The 14,871-nt window shown below is 34.4% G+C and overlaps 1 protein-coding gene across 2 annotated transcripts in view; it reads left to right on the top strand.

The window, feature by feature from the left end:
• NAMPT (nicotinamide phosphoribosyltransferase) overlaps window positions 1-14,871 on the top strand; it is a 44,509-nt gene that overhangs the window by 12,288 nt on the left and 17,350 nt on the right. For both annotated transcript variants that reach the window (XM_019745377.3, XM_088797810.1), the window contains 5 exons: window positions 762-890; window positions 7,673-7,831; window positions 8,394-8,530; window positions 12,241-12,466; window positions 14,330-14,449. In XM_019745377.3, coding sequence (XP_019600936.1) covers window positions 762-890; window positions 7,673-7,831; window positions 8,394-8,530; window positions 12,241-12,466; window positions 14,330-14,449 — 771 coding nt within the window. The remainder of the gene's footprint in view (window positions 1-761; window positions 891-7,672; window positions 7,832-8,393; window positions 8,531-12,240; window positions 12,467-14,329; window positions 14,450-14,871) is intronic.

Genomic DNA, 14,871 nt, shown 5'->3' with positions numbered 1-14,871 from the left:
AATTATGAGAATTTTTGATACAACTTGCCTTCCTAGCCAAAAGTTAGCCACAGCTTTTACATTAAAAGAGGGGAGGCATAATTAAATTTCCAGTAACATACCATGTAGCAAATATATTCTTCGCCTACGAGAATTGTGGCACTGGGTATTGATTGCTGAAGCTCTAGAAAGTATACTTAATGTTTGGTCTATCTACTACCAAATGGTTTCAGATCTACTATCAGAATAAAGAAAAAACCTATTTAAGATTCTTTTACTGGCAGGGAACTCGCTCACTTTCTCCCCCTCTCTCTCTCTTTTGTTTGTTATTTTATTTTGTTTTGCTCTTTAATAGTAATCCCTTATTTTCTCTTTCAGTCTTTAGCCTTTCTTTGATGAAAATGACCAACTTAGAAGAAAGATCATGTTCTTGGAATAAACTTTTTTTTGAAAGAATACACTCTTTTTCTTTTGAAAAAGTGAGGGGAATCAACCTTTTTTTGATCTGTTTAAAATTATCTGTATCTTCTAGTGATAAATGTTTGTAGCAGAAGCACTTTGACAACATGAAATTTAAAAATTAATGTCAGTGCCTAAGCTGTTAAGTAATTTTATATCAGGATGAGGATATTCTGACTAGATGGATGACTAACAATATAATGACATCTGTAGTGACAGTTTCTATCAAATAAGTTTAGATTCTATAAAATATAAAGAACCTTATTAAAACAGGTAACTGTATATCATTTGGTGAATTAATAAATTCATGACTCTCTTACCAGAAATATGATGGGCATCTTCCAATAGAAGTAAAAGCTGTTCCTGAGGGCTTTGTCATTCCCAGAGGAAATGTTCTCTTCACAGTGGAAAACACAGATCCAGAGTGTTACTGGCTTACAAATTGGATTGAGGTGAATTGTTTTGTTTTGTTTTTAATTCTTATTTAATGTTAATTGAAGGTGTAAAAAATATTCAACTGGATTCTAGTTTAAACATTGCTACTAATAAAGCTATGTAATTTCCTACAATTTAAAAAATTTTTCCAGTCCTCAGTTTCCTCATCTATAAATGACAGGTGAACTAAATAATCTAAGTTTCCTTCCAATGAAATCTAATGTTCTGAGATTTTATCTAAATCAAATTATTAAGAATTATTGCTGTTAAAGCTCAGTTGGCTTCCATCTTATTTGTTTCAATCCTAAATAAATTTCACTATTATCATAGTGAAAAATTAGAAAAACAGCACAGATGTATAAGGTCTGACGATTAAGTTTGCGAACTCACCCTAGGAAAAGTGCTATATACCTCATTGCTGAATATCACTACGGTCACCTTTGAAGTACTCCCTCTGGGAAGCTATACACTGACACCAGTGCCTAGTCCACCCTTCAAAGCAATTTTGCAACTCTTTTTCTGGAATGGCCATCAGCTTTCGTCATATTACCCTTAATGTCCTGAATGTCATCAAAATGTCTTCATTTCATTATTTTCTTTATCTTTGGGTAAATAAAAGTCATTGGGGGCCAGATCAGGTGAGTACAGAGGGTGTTCCAATACAGTTATTCGTTTACTGGCTAAAACCTCCCTCACAGACAGTGCTGTGTGAGCTGGTGCATTGTCATGATACAAGAGCCATGAAATGTTGGAGAAAAGTTCAGGTCGTTTTCGTCTAACTTTTTCATGCAGCCTTTTCAGCACTTCCAAATAGTAAACTTGGTTAACTGTCCAATTGGTACAAATTCATGATGAATACTTCCTCTGATATCAAAGACGGTTAGCAACATCGTTTTGACTCTTGACTTGGAGTGACGGAACTTTTTTGGATGTGGAGAAATGGTTGCCTTCTATTACACACTTCGAATCTTTGTTTCAGCGTCGTATTGGTACACCCATGTTTCATCACCAGTAATAACAAGGCCCAAAACATCGTCTTGCCTCTCCAAAATTTCTTGGCAAACTGACTCTCCTTTGCTTTTGTTCACCAGTGAGCTCCTTCAGGACCATTTTTGCACACACCTTTCTCATGCCAAGATTTTCAGTTAAGACTTTCCTAACTTTTTCTTTCGATATTTACTTGGTCTGCTATGCTTCTCACAGTCAGCCGATGATTTGGACGCACAATTCAAAGAATTTTTGCGTTGTTTTTGTCATTTCGGCTCATTACTGACCACCCTGACCTCTTCATCAGTGGTGCATTCTCTCGCCTCAGAAAAACATTTAATCCATGTGTACAATCCATTTAGTCTTCATGGCATTATCCCCATATACTTGGATTGCCATGTCCCTGATTTCACTTCCACTCTTGCCAAGTTTAACAAGAAATTTGATGTTTTTTTGTTGCTCTAATTTAAGCTCAGACATCCTCACAGTGGCTCACAAAAACACACAACGACAATAATGAACGCCACTCAGCAAGACACCGCCACACATCCACATGAACACAGCTATGAGCTACTGATATACCAAAGTTATGAAACCTTCCCGAGCTATCTGTACAGTGCTGCCAATGTAAGCGCACAGTGGCAAGTTCACGAGCTTAATTGTCAGACCTCCTATTCTTGGTTACTTAAGATATTTTATGGCTGTTATGTTCCAATTAGGCTGAAGGAATTTTATTCAAATTTTTAGTAATTGCTTTCTTCATTTTTATCTAATAAGTTAAGGACTTAGGCTCTATACATTCAAGATTTGTTGATTATTTTGTTCAATTTCTAAGCCCAAAAGAAGGCTATATTACTAATTCTGAGTTTGTATTAAAGCCTTTTTGTTTGTTTTCCTTGCATCTATACCTACACAATCCTGTTTTTTCATGATCACAGTTTTGATATTTATAATCTGCAGTTTAGATTTTATAACAGGAAATATTCTCAAAGGTGACCATAGAAATACCATCTTTCTATTTGAGAGGTATTAGTGCCTAGAACTGACTCTATCTTATTAGTTTATTGGTTAAACTAATTTGTTGTTATATTTTAAAATAATATATTTGAGGTTCATTTATAAAGGGTGGATAAAATTTAGAAAAATCAAGAGGTCCAAGAATATGTTTGAAATTCATTTTTGCCAAGTTGACAGGAAATTTAAAATTTTCTAATTAGACTCTTAATGGGCCATCAGCTAATAGGCTCAGAAAATGTGTACAATTAGCTAAAATAAAGATTTTCAGTAGTTAATTGCTGTCTTAAAACTTTGAATTAATTATGAACTCAAAGTAAAAGAAAACATATTTTATTAGTTTTTGTACAATTGTTATAGTATTTGTACTGACAAATATTTGATTTTGAGGGGATGGTATTATAAAAACACAAAAGTAGAGGAGTTCTTAACCACGTCATCTTGTCTATCCTTTTACCTTCAAAGCCAGAAGAGCCTAAATAAGTATATCTTATAAAGTCATCATCAGTGCATAACCTTTTTTCACTTAGTTTAGATTTCTGTTTTGAGGATTTAGTCAATAAGTACTCTTCCCTTGTGTCTAATCGAATTTCCATGAAGCAGTTATTTATGGACATAGAGAACTAGTTCCCAGTCTGCCTTACTTCATGTGCATTTTTATTTATCCTCTTCAGAAAGTGAAAAAAAACACTAGCCTCTAAAAAAAAGGAAAAGAAAAGAAAGAGAAAAAAACCTTTTTAATATCATTATTATTTTGGTTTATTTCACTAGAAAATCATAAAGTAAATTTTATATAGAGCTATATTACAGCAGTAGTTTCTTAACAAATATATAAATATTTTAATTTAAAAGTTATTAAATGTAAAATCCAATATGAGACTGTTAGATTTTGAAGAAAAGAGAAAGTACGTAGTTCCTTATTTTTATTTGCTTATAATCTGAAACAATTTATATCAAATTTACCTTTTATTCTATTAATATATTTTTTTTAATAATTTCAGGTATTTTTACCTGAAAAGAAATTTATGGTCTGCCACAAACTAGTATGATAGTTTCTGACAGATCCATGTTTTATAAAACAATGCGTTGACTCTTTCAATACCAGGTCTCCAGAAGAGACATCTTCATAGTAACTTTGCATCCTTTGTGAGTATTTATGTGTGGTTACAGGAGGTTCATCTTATTCTTACTCATCCCAAACTCCCATTCACCACCTTATGTGTGAAATCTATTACCATATCCAATAAACTTGTTATTTACAAACGTGAAGATATTCTTCAGGCAATCCTTGATTTAAAACATTTTAAGTATAGTACTAAATAGTGCTCCTTCTAGTTCTCTTTCCCAGTGTATGTTCAAAGTTATTAATCACATTTTTTCCTTGTTATTCATCATATGTTATTTTCAATATGCTGAATTTTAAAACCCACTAAAATTATTAAATTGCTTTATCAATTTCAATATCAGTGCTAGAAGAAATTTTAGTCCTCAAATCAGATTTCAGAATATATTTAAAAGAGCCTAAGGGTTCTACAGAGGTGTCTCAGACTTATGAGAGGCTAAGGTACGAGCATATTGGGCTAAATTTAACTGTCTCTTCCAACCAGAAACAAAACCTCGTCCTGTTAAAAAGAAAAGTTGACTCTAAAAAGCATTACATAATCCAACGCCCTCCTTTCACAGGGGAAATGAAGCCCTGAGAGGTGAGCAGATTAGTTAACAGAATAGGTCCAGTCCCCTTTCTATATCCCACACCATTTCTTATGCGTTAAAATTCTTTGTTCCGCTCAGTAACATTACAGTAAATACGTCTTAAATAAAATTTGCAGGTTCATTTACTTCAGTCTTAGTTTTAATTTTTCAGTCTTAGATTTTCAGCAAAAAACTTAAATCTTGATTTATGTGGGCAAATTGCTGTTTTGGAAAATATTCCAACAAGGCCTACTTTATTTAGACCTCGGATTAACCCAAACTAACTTGCCTTTCTTTTCCCTTGCTTACACCTACAGTGATCTTTTTTAAAGGGGACTGATTTTATTAAGAGTATAATTTAAGCTGATTTTGTTGGACTATGGAAAGGAAATGGTGATGTGAAGGATCACTGTGTCTGATAGTTATTTCTCTCCTTCCCTGGCATTTTTCAAGGGGTAAGGTCAATCTTCTACCTTTATAACTCAACTAGAGTTGTTCACATTATGTTTTAGCTTTCTGTACGCCGAGATAATATCAATCTAAGTTAAAATGTGAGAACTAATTGAATTAAATTCAACAAATGAACATGAGTACCAGCTACAAAAAAATGCTGGGCACAAAAATTAAAGTAAGATGTCTTTGATATGAGGGCCTTTGGGGAGGAGCAGTTCATCCTTAACTAACCACTAACATTCTTGCCAACAGTAAGTGCTAAATTGGTAGCAGAAAAATAGGTAATTTTGTCTAAGAAATCATGAAATAGAAAAAATAAATAAGATTTAATAAGGGCGTGGAAGAGCTGAGGAAATGGCACAATAGTCTTAGAATGGCAAATAGCCCAAAGGAAATTGCAGCATCAAAGTGGAAAATATAGTAGAAGATAAACCTTTAGATGTTAAACAAAGCAAGATTATAGAAGGCCTCAAACTTCTGCATGAATTGGCCTTTTCCCCTACGGGCAGTAAATAGTCATTAAAGGGTTTTAAGGAATGACACAACCTGAATAAAACTCTGGCTTTAGAATGATAACCAGTGATGGTATGAAGAGTAAGTCAGAGAACCTAAGATTAGAGGTAGGGAATCAAAGGAGTAATTTCAGAAACAGAGATTAGATGTGATTGGTTATAGAGGTTAAGTTAGGAGTTGCATCAGTTTCCTATTATGTTAAACTCTCCTAAAACCAAACAGCTATTATTTCTCATGATTCTGTGGTTGACAGGCTGCTTCCCTTGTGGTCTTGCTTGGATTGTGTGTCTTCATTCAGCTGAGGGTTCAGCAAGGACAGGACCGGCTAAAATGGCCTCACATCCATGCCTGGGGCCTCACTCAGATGGCCGGGCTTACCGGCCTCTCCATAATTTAGGATTCACAGCATGGTAGTCTCGAGATTCTAGGACAATGAGAGTAGAAACTGCAAAACCTCTTGAAACAGAAGCTTGAAAGTCATACAACATGGCCTCTGCCACATTCTGTTGGTTAAAAGCAAATCATAAGAATAGTCCAGAATCAAGAAATGAAGAAACAGATTCCATCTCTTGATGAGAGGAGCTGCAAAGATTTGTGGCCATATTTTATCAATCATAGGAGTGTAATGCTACAGTGTTTTTTTTAAGTGACCAAGTTGGGGAGTCCAAGGTTAAATAGTCTCTCTGTTTTTTTTAACTTATTTATTGATCTGGCATTCAGTAAAAGCTGGTTTTGTAAAATTTAAGCCATTAAATAGCTTTTTGATTGAGCTCAGACATTGTTGTCATCTTAGCTGCTCTTTCCAAAACAAATTTGAGGTTGCTTCTAATAATAGGTTATCTGGTTTATAAAATAAAGATAGAAAATTATGATCCTAGAATGGAGAAAGAATGAATTCCCAAGCCATAATAATTAATACGGTTGCCATGATTAAACATCAGACTGACTTTGGCGTTTCCAACACCCAAGAAAAAAAAAGGAAACCAAGGGACAGGTTTTTGTTTATTTGTTTTAATTGGGGAATATTGGGGAACAGTGTGTTTTTCCAGGGTCCGTCAGCTCCAAGTCATTGTCCTTCAATCTAGTTGTGGAGGATGCAGCTCCAAATCCAGTTGCCGTTTCAGAGTTGCAGGGGCGCAGCCCACCATCCCATGCAGGAATTGAACTGGCAACCTTGTTGAGAGCTCGCCCTCTATCCAGCTGAGCCATTCCAGCCGCCCCTTCAGCAGTTCAGTGGTAGGTCGTTGTCTTCAATCTAGTTGTGGAGGGCTCAGCTCACTGGCCCATGTGGGAATTGAACCGGCAACCCCACTGTTCAGAGCCCGTGCTCTAACCAACTAAGCCATCTGGCGGCCCCCAAAGGGCAGTTCTTATCAGAAAGTAGGAACGTAGCAGTTCTTCCATTGCCTCGTTTGGGAACTTATATAATAGGTACTAAGTTTTAAAATAGACAGTGGCCTTGCAATTTTACAACATACGCAGAAATGTTTCATGTGGCCTTATAATGACTTCTGATAAAAGCCAAGGACTTAAAGCAAACTCAGTGAATAGAATTCTCTAGTGCTAAGCAAAAGTATCTCAAGTAAATAACCTACCAATGGTCATATTAAATCCAAGGAAAAATTAGATCGAAGACTACCTGGAGAAATGATTAACTTTAGACCCATCCTATTCCAGGTGTAGTCCATGGGCCAGTGTTGGTCCATGAACTATTTGATGCAGGTTCACATTAAATAGAGAAATCAAGGATAAGCATTTAGAAACTTATGGGAATTGCTTCACCATCCAAGAGTGAGTATATTTTATAAAACTATTGACCTATGACAGATTGAAAATCATTTTAAAAGTTGGTCTTTCATCACAGATAATCTTTCTCAACATTATTTGCTGCTTTGGAGCTTTGGGTAGAATTAGGTAATTTGACATTCTCTACTGGTAAGGGCCCAGTATGCTTTACCTTCGTGTTGCTGATTTGAGAGCTGAGCTATGCACCATATCTGGAATACATGTGTAGGCATCCTGTTATACAATTGAAATAGTATGGAAGCCCAGGACATATCTCCAGAGAAAGCTAGGATTTTCCTCAGAAAGAACCCCATATTTTATGTATTAATATATATGGTTAATTTTATTGCTACAGACTATTCTTGTTCAGTCCTGGTATCCAATCACCGTAGCCACAAATTCTAGAGAGCAGAAGAAAATATTGGCCAAGTATTTGTTAGAAACATCTGGTAACTTAGATGGTCTGGAGTACAAGTTGCATGATTTTGGCTACAGAGGAGTCTCTTCCCAAGAGGTAAGAAGCTTTGAAATGAACCTCATTGAATAAAATGTGGATTGTCGATAGATTACCATTATAAATTTTCTGGGAAGTTATGAGATTGATGTTGGTTCTATGTCGGCCATATTTTGAAATTCCAGAGATTCGGTGAACAGATATATATTAACTATCTACATACATCAGCCTCTGTTCAAAGCACATGGACTATAGCCTTCAACAAATGTCCATATCCTTTATATATTGGATGGATGGATGGGCTGACAGACAAATGGACAGACAGGCAGACATAATAAATATAGCAGATGTCAGATAATGCCACAGAGAAACACAAGGCAAAGTAAGGGAAAAGAGGGTGATGAGAAATGGGGGGGATCAGTATTAAGTAGTTCTCTCTGAGGAGATAATTGAATTAAATATTTGGGAAAAACTGGATCTTTGTTGTAAGGAGTTATTATCTGATAATAGTTAACTATCTCTAAGAAAACGAGAATAATAATTCCTTGTGAGCTATGCTGTGTACCTCAAGTATGAGTTTTTCTTTTCCTTTTTGGATTTTGATTTATGGTTTATTTTCCAGACTGCTGGCATCGGAGCTTCTGCTCATTTGGTTAACTTCAAAGGAACAGATACAGTAGCAGGAATTGCTTTAATTAAAAAATACTATGGAACAAAAGATCCTGTTCCAGGCTATTCTGTTCCAGCAGCAGAACACAGGTAAAATTCTGGTTTCATCCTCCCATTATCCAAACATTTGTTTTCTAAAACTAAGTTTTTTCACTCTTGTGTTTGTAATTGAGTGATGTTTTGCTTAACTACAGAGCCATGTACTTCAGTAAATCTTCCTGAATTTAAGCAATACAAATGCAGTATTTATACCTTATATAAAGATTAGTATCAGAGGCCGAGAACTATCCTAATAGAAACAAATTAAGATCTTTTTCAACTCTTACATTGCTGTATGGATTTTATGGTAAAACTTTTTCAACGACTCTATTGCCATATCAGATATATTTTATTTGTTAAATTAAGTCTGGACACATCACTGTTGAGATCTGGTCACTTTTTCCCCTTTCCCTGCTCTTCTGCATGACCTCACCTATCTTTGCCCTAGAAATTGTCATCTGGACCCAGTACTCTCATTTGTAGATGATCACCTAAGCCCTTTTGATGGAAGGAAGAGAGTTCAGATTCTTCTTCGCTTCCTTATCTGATCTTACTAAACCATCTCGTTAAACTAGAAGGCAGTTATAATTCTAGGCAGCAGCTGTTCTAGTCCTAGAGGTAACTTTATGAAAGTCAGTGGAGTTTTAAAAATCTATGGCAAACCTTATTTCTGGTTCTTAACAAAAGGTATTTACTATTTGAGGAGGTTTATTAAGTTCAACTCATATTTTAATACTGCAGCGTGCCAAAGCTAGCACTGAGTTTAGAATAAAGCTGAGCTTTTATTCAAGGCAATCTACTAAGTGCTACAAGGGATAGAAAGATTAAAGAGAAAAAAATGACCCTATATTTGGGATAAAAATAATACACTAGCGACATTCTGCTCTGTTGATTAAGTACTTTTAAAGAGTTACAATTAAAGTGTTCTAGTGGTGCAAGGTGGGGAAGGTATATTCCACTGGCAGGATCCAGAAAGATTTTATAGATAAAAGACAAAGAAATAAACAAAAAATAAACAATTTTTAAAAAAATTTATAGAGATGGTATGAAATCTTGCCTTCTTGAAGGAATGGTAAAATTTAATGGCAGTCATGGTGGAATCACTGATTAGCTAAGTAAATGTGGATTGCATGCCTACCATGTGTCAGGCATTGTCCTGAAAGAGCAAGACTGAAAGAGGAGAGTGCAAGTGTGTTTAGGGAATTAGGGATGAAACAGAGATTTTGTAGGCAACGTAGGGTAGACTGGGAAGACAGGTTTAGCAAAGGCCCTCAAATTTGTGCTGGGTTATTCTAATTCCATTTTCAAATGGGAGTGGGCATTACAGTTTTTGAGCAAAGAAGTGATGTCAAAGAAATATTTCAGGAAGATTATTTTGATAGGATATCCTCTGAATTGAAAAAAAAAAAGAGAGTGAGAAAAGAGACGGTAGGGGGCTTTATAGAAAGATACTGCACCAGAGCCAAGTGGCTAAATCTATGGAAAGAAGTGGGTAAACATGAGCAGTAGCTTGGGAGATGAAATTGCTAGAACTCGATGATTTGAATTGGGGCTCAGTAGAGAGTAGATTCAGCTAACATTTATGAGCATTGCTGTATTAGTAGGGCCTTTTGAATACTTTCACATTTAAGACTAGTGAAACGGAAAATTTATCAACAGGTAAAAGTTTTGGGGTTACAGTATATTTATTTTGGACTAGATATATATGCATCTTTTTAAAACTTAATGTAGTATCCATATATTAGACTCGTGACTGGTTTTGTTTAAAGTAATATGAGTATGGTAGTATAAATCTGAGAATAAAGATAATATCTTTAGGGCTTTCGTGGTAAAACACTGAAAATCTACATAGTCACATGATATTTACTTGTAAATTTTCAGTTCCTTAATACATAAGATTATTTCAGATGTTCTTAAACAGCAAAATCTTAAACGACAGCATAGGTATAGTGAATAGAACTTTGGACTGAAAGTTGGGAAACCATAGGAACCTTTACAGCTGACATTCTGGGTGGCCTTGGGCAAGTCACTTAACTCTCTGTTCTCCAGTTCCTCCATCCAACCAAACAACAGGAGGAGCTAAAATTTTACATCTCTAACATCAGAAGGTCATTGAGGATAAATGACTAACATCTAAAATAACTTTAAAATAGAACTCTAAAATTTAGAGCACTGCCATTATTGTTATAAATATTTTCTTAAGGAATATATGAATCGACTAGAAGTATGCAGTGTCATAACTTTTCCCTCAAACTTTGGAAAGATACCAAATTTAATTTGCTGGAAATTGGAGTTATAGAATGAGTAGAATTCATTGAACAAATATTTATGATTTCCATATACCAAATATGGCACTAGAATAGGAGTAACAATTGGCATGACCTCTAACAATAGAAGTTTGTTCTTCCATTACAAAGCTATCCAGTACTGGTATTCTTTGAGCTTAATTCTCTCCCTTATAAAGAAGACAATAGCAATTCTTGATATGAAGAAGAGGCTTCTCTTCATATCGTAATTTTCCCTTAGCCTGCAGATGCTTGCATGAAATAGAGTTGGCATCATAGCTACTGGCAGTCTCTGTAACTGTTTAGAAGAGTGTTCACCATAAAATGAGTTTTATGTAAACAGGCTGGCTATCTGTCCATTTCAGATGAGAGAGGTCTCTGGGGTAGGCTAAGTCTTTATAATCCTGAATTGTACGTGCTCCCTTTATCCTCAGCGTACCATTGACAGCACGAGAAAAGTTTACTCCAATCTTTTAGAAAATAAATTAAGACGAAATGACAATTTCAAACATAAATTAGTATGGCTCTTCAGTCAATCTTGAAATAAATTTATATCTACATGGAGTTCTATCATGAATGAGTGGATTGTCTTACTTTCCATTATTTTACTTAGGAAAATAAGTTAGAGGCAAAGACAAGAAAATTAGGGAGAAAACTTGCTTGGCATGAGGAAATGGCAGCAATTTTCAAATTCATTATTCTGTTTAAGAATTTTAAAAATTATGTATTAGTTAACCAACAAGTACTTAAGTTACATACGTATATTAATCTATTCAATAAGAAGAACCATACTGAGGACATTGTAAAAATCACTATAACCATTCTTGCCTTATAGAAACTCACAGTTTATTGCCCATCTTAATTGTGTTTTGCTCAGACTAAGAATTCTTATTCCTTGGGCATGTATTAATTAGTAGTGGAGAATCTATAAATGAAATAAATGACTACCTATTACTGGCCATTTGAAGATATTACAGGTAAAGAGTTGACTATATGTATATAGTATAGTATATGAGTAATTGTCTTTAAGTGTAAGGTTTGAAAAGTAAAAAAGATCAAATACATGTCCCTACTATTATTGGTATATGGTTTTGAAAATTCACAGAAGGGAGTCAAGTACTAGCCAATAATGGGAGCATGTTCATTCTTTCTAACATCTTGGCATAATAAATAGAGTACATTCAGCGGGTACTTTTGTAGCTCACTGATTTTAAATGAGTAGGTTCAGGAATACCAAAAAAAAAAAAAAAAGAACTGTAGTTGGTTCTGTTTGACTTAAAAACTAAAACAACTATTAGAGAGGTATACAAAAAAATTGGCCAAGGGGCCCAGGTATTCAAGTAACCTGGTCTGCATTCATTAAACTAAATCACTCACCTTCTCTGCAGTGTTGGCGGTGTAGTAAACATGAAATATGATTCAGGAACAGCTAATGTGTCTGCCTAAGTAAATCTTTATTTTCATTTTGTTTTCTAGTACCATAACAGCTTGGGGGAAAGACCATGAAAAAGATGCTTTTGAACATATAGTAACACAGTTTTCATCAGTGCCTGTATCTGTGGTCAGCGATAGCTATGATATTTATAATGCGTGTGAGAAAATATGGGGTGAAGATCTAAGACATTTAATAGTATCAAGAAGTACAGAGGCACCACTAATAATCAGACCTGATTCTGGAAATCCTCTTGACACTGTATTAAAGGTAAATTTTAATACGTAACTTGATTATTAAAATGCCTACACACCAGCTGCATCAACACTACTTTTCATTTATACACACACCATTACAGAGCTATCTGGACCAGTCCCCTTATTTCAGAGTTGCAGCCCAGAGAGAGTAATAGATTTGCCCAAGGTCACACATTAATAACAGGATACCCAGAGTTATGGGTTATTTATTTATACTGTCAAATAGACAGTTAAGTACTGTTGCAGATATTTTCTTTTCTACTTTCAAAATTAATAGCATTACCGTTTTAACCAATCTTGTGAATTGGTTACCAAGTTTATGGTTTCTTTCTTTTCCTTTATCACAAATCATTGCTATACCTTGGAAGTTTTTAGTGCAAAAGAAATAAGTACATGGTGGTGTGGAATAAAAAAAATTTGAAAATGCTTTTCAAGTAGTGATTCTTTAGAGATACTGTTGATCCTCAGTGTAGCAATGCTGCATTTTTTTAGTGTTCAGGGCTTTGCCTTCTTTGAAAAACACCAATATGAGCAGGTTATTTGACCTCACTACTAGAAAAACATTGTATTAGGGGCTTTACTTAAGCTGTGTCATTTAATCTCTATGAAAACCCTATAATAAATGTTATCTCTTTTTTATAGACTAAGAAACAGACTTAGAGAGGTTAAAGTAACTTGTTCAAGGTCACACAAGACAACATAGAGAATAAGCTAAGTCCCTATTGCAGGTCTTTCTGACTATGGCCTTCTCACGTTACCACACTGTTTCCTAACTAATGATTAGATGATACATTACTTACCCCTTAAGAAAGGTGGGGAGATCATTTCCAAGGAATTGAAGGAATGTATTTACTGATATATTAAATGTTGGGAAAAGCTAGAAATAAGTCTTTTCTTTCAGTAATTCAGAAAAGAGCCAATAAGGGGGGAAGGGAATATAGAATCAAGGAGCTCTTTTCCTATTAACTAATAGGCCGATCTGAAGGTCTTATCTTAACCTGAAGTATTAACAGATTTGGTTTTCGCTAACTTAACAGGTTTCATGTTTTTTCCTGTTACCTAATAAAAATGTGTAGACCTAGTTTTAAGAATAAACTGAGGCATCAATATGGAATTTTCTCATTGTTGTAATCTTAAACCAATTTATTTAGGAAAAGGGACTGATTGTTGGGGAGAAAATTTGTCTGATAGGTCTTTGTATCTCTGACCAGCTTTCTCAGAAATTTTAAATCAATATTTAGGTATTTCAGCTGCTATAAAACTTCCAGTAGTTAATGGATGAGTGGTACAATTTGCATATTATGCAATTTGGCTTGGGTGTCAAAAAATGGGTGTCATCTTTAAATGAAGAGAACTTCAGAGAAACTGGGGGTTATATATACTTATTTCCAGCTTTGTCTACATACCATCATTTCTCTGAATTTTGTAATTCAAATGGATTTATATTTGTGATATCAAAATTAAACCAAACAAAAACTATTGGACACAAGCAGAATAAATCCAAGTCAAAAGTATAATTATGAGTTTATTAAATGATGCTTTCTATACCTTTTAAAACTATTATATTTACTGTTTTAAGTTTCTAAAGTTAGAGGTTTTTTCCTGAATCTGTATAATTTGAAAGATACAAGGGAAAAATCTTTATGTTTTGAGCCACTTACCATGTAAATTGACTTGATAGAAAATAGCATGCCTGTTTCTGTCATAATCAAAGGAATTGAGACTAAATTTTAGAAGGCTTATACATATTGTTGTAAAATTTTTTAAGTAATTTCATTAATTTTATATTCTCAAGATTGTCTAGCAAAGCAAAGTCATTTTTACACTTTTTTTCAGTTTTAGTTATTTTGTGTTGGGTGTGTATTTTTCTGTACAGGTTTTGGATATTTTAGGTAAGAAGTTCCCTGTGACTGAGAACTCAAAGGGCTACAAGTTGCTGCCACCTTATCTTCGAGTTATTCAAGGGGATGGAGTAGATATTAATACCTTACAAGAGGTATGTGTTTTATAGTAAATGTTCCAATAATGTAATCATAATTAAGCTCCTTTTTATTAGTTTGATAAACACATTAATAATTTGAGTACAGTTGTGATTCATTTCATAAGTTTATAATGTACATGTCTTTTCTGTTAATTGCTTAAACTTTGTAAATAGTAGTTAGTTAAAGTATAGAAGTACCCGCCAAACCACACTTACTATATTCCCAGTCCTCACTGGCCACCCTAGATGATGAGCCTAAAGAAATATCACTATGACACAAGAAAATGCCAGTCAAGGAATGTTCCTTGTATATGAAACAAAAAATCTTGATGCTGCCCAAATAGGTCTCAGTTTTAATAGAATGGAACTTTACATACTCTTAAGTGTGAAACTCAAATGGTTTTAATATGTGCTTTTTCAAAAATTATAAAATGGTT

Source organism: Rhinolophus sinicus, chromosome 4 (assembly GCF_057876585.1).
Source record: "Rhinolophus sinicus isolate RSI-liver-muscle chromosome 4, RSI-T2T, whole genome shotgun sequence".
Lineage (NCBI taxonomy): Eukaryota > Metazoa > Chordata > Mammalia > Chiroptera > Rhinolophidae > Rhinolophus > Rhinolophus sinicus.
The sequence above is the reverse complement of the archived record's forward strand: the minus strand, read 5'-3'. Positions and strand labels throughout refer to the sequence as shown.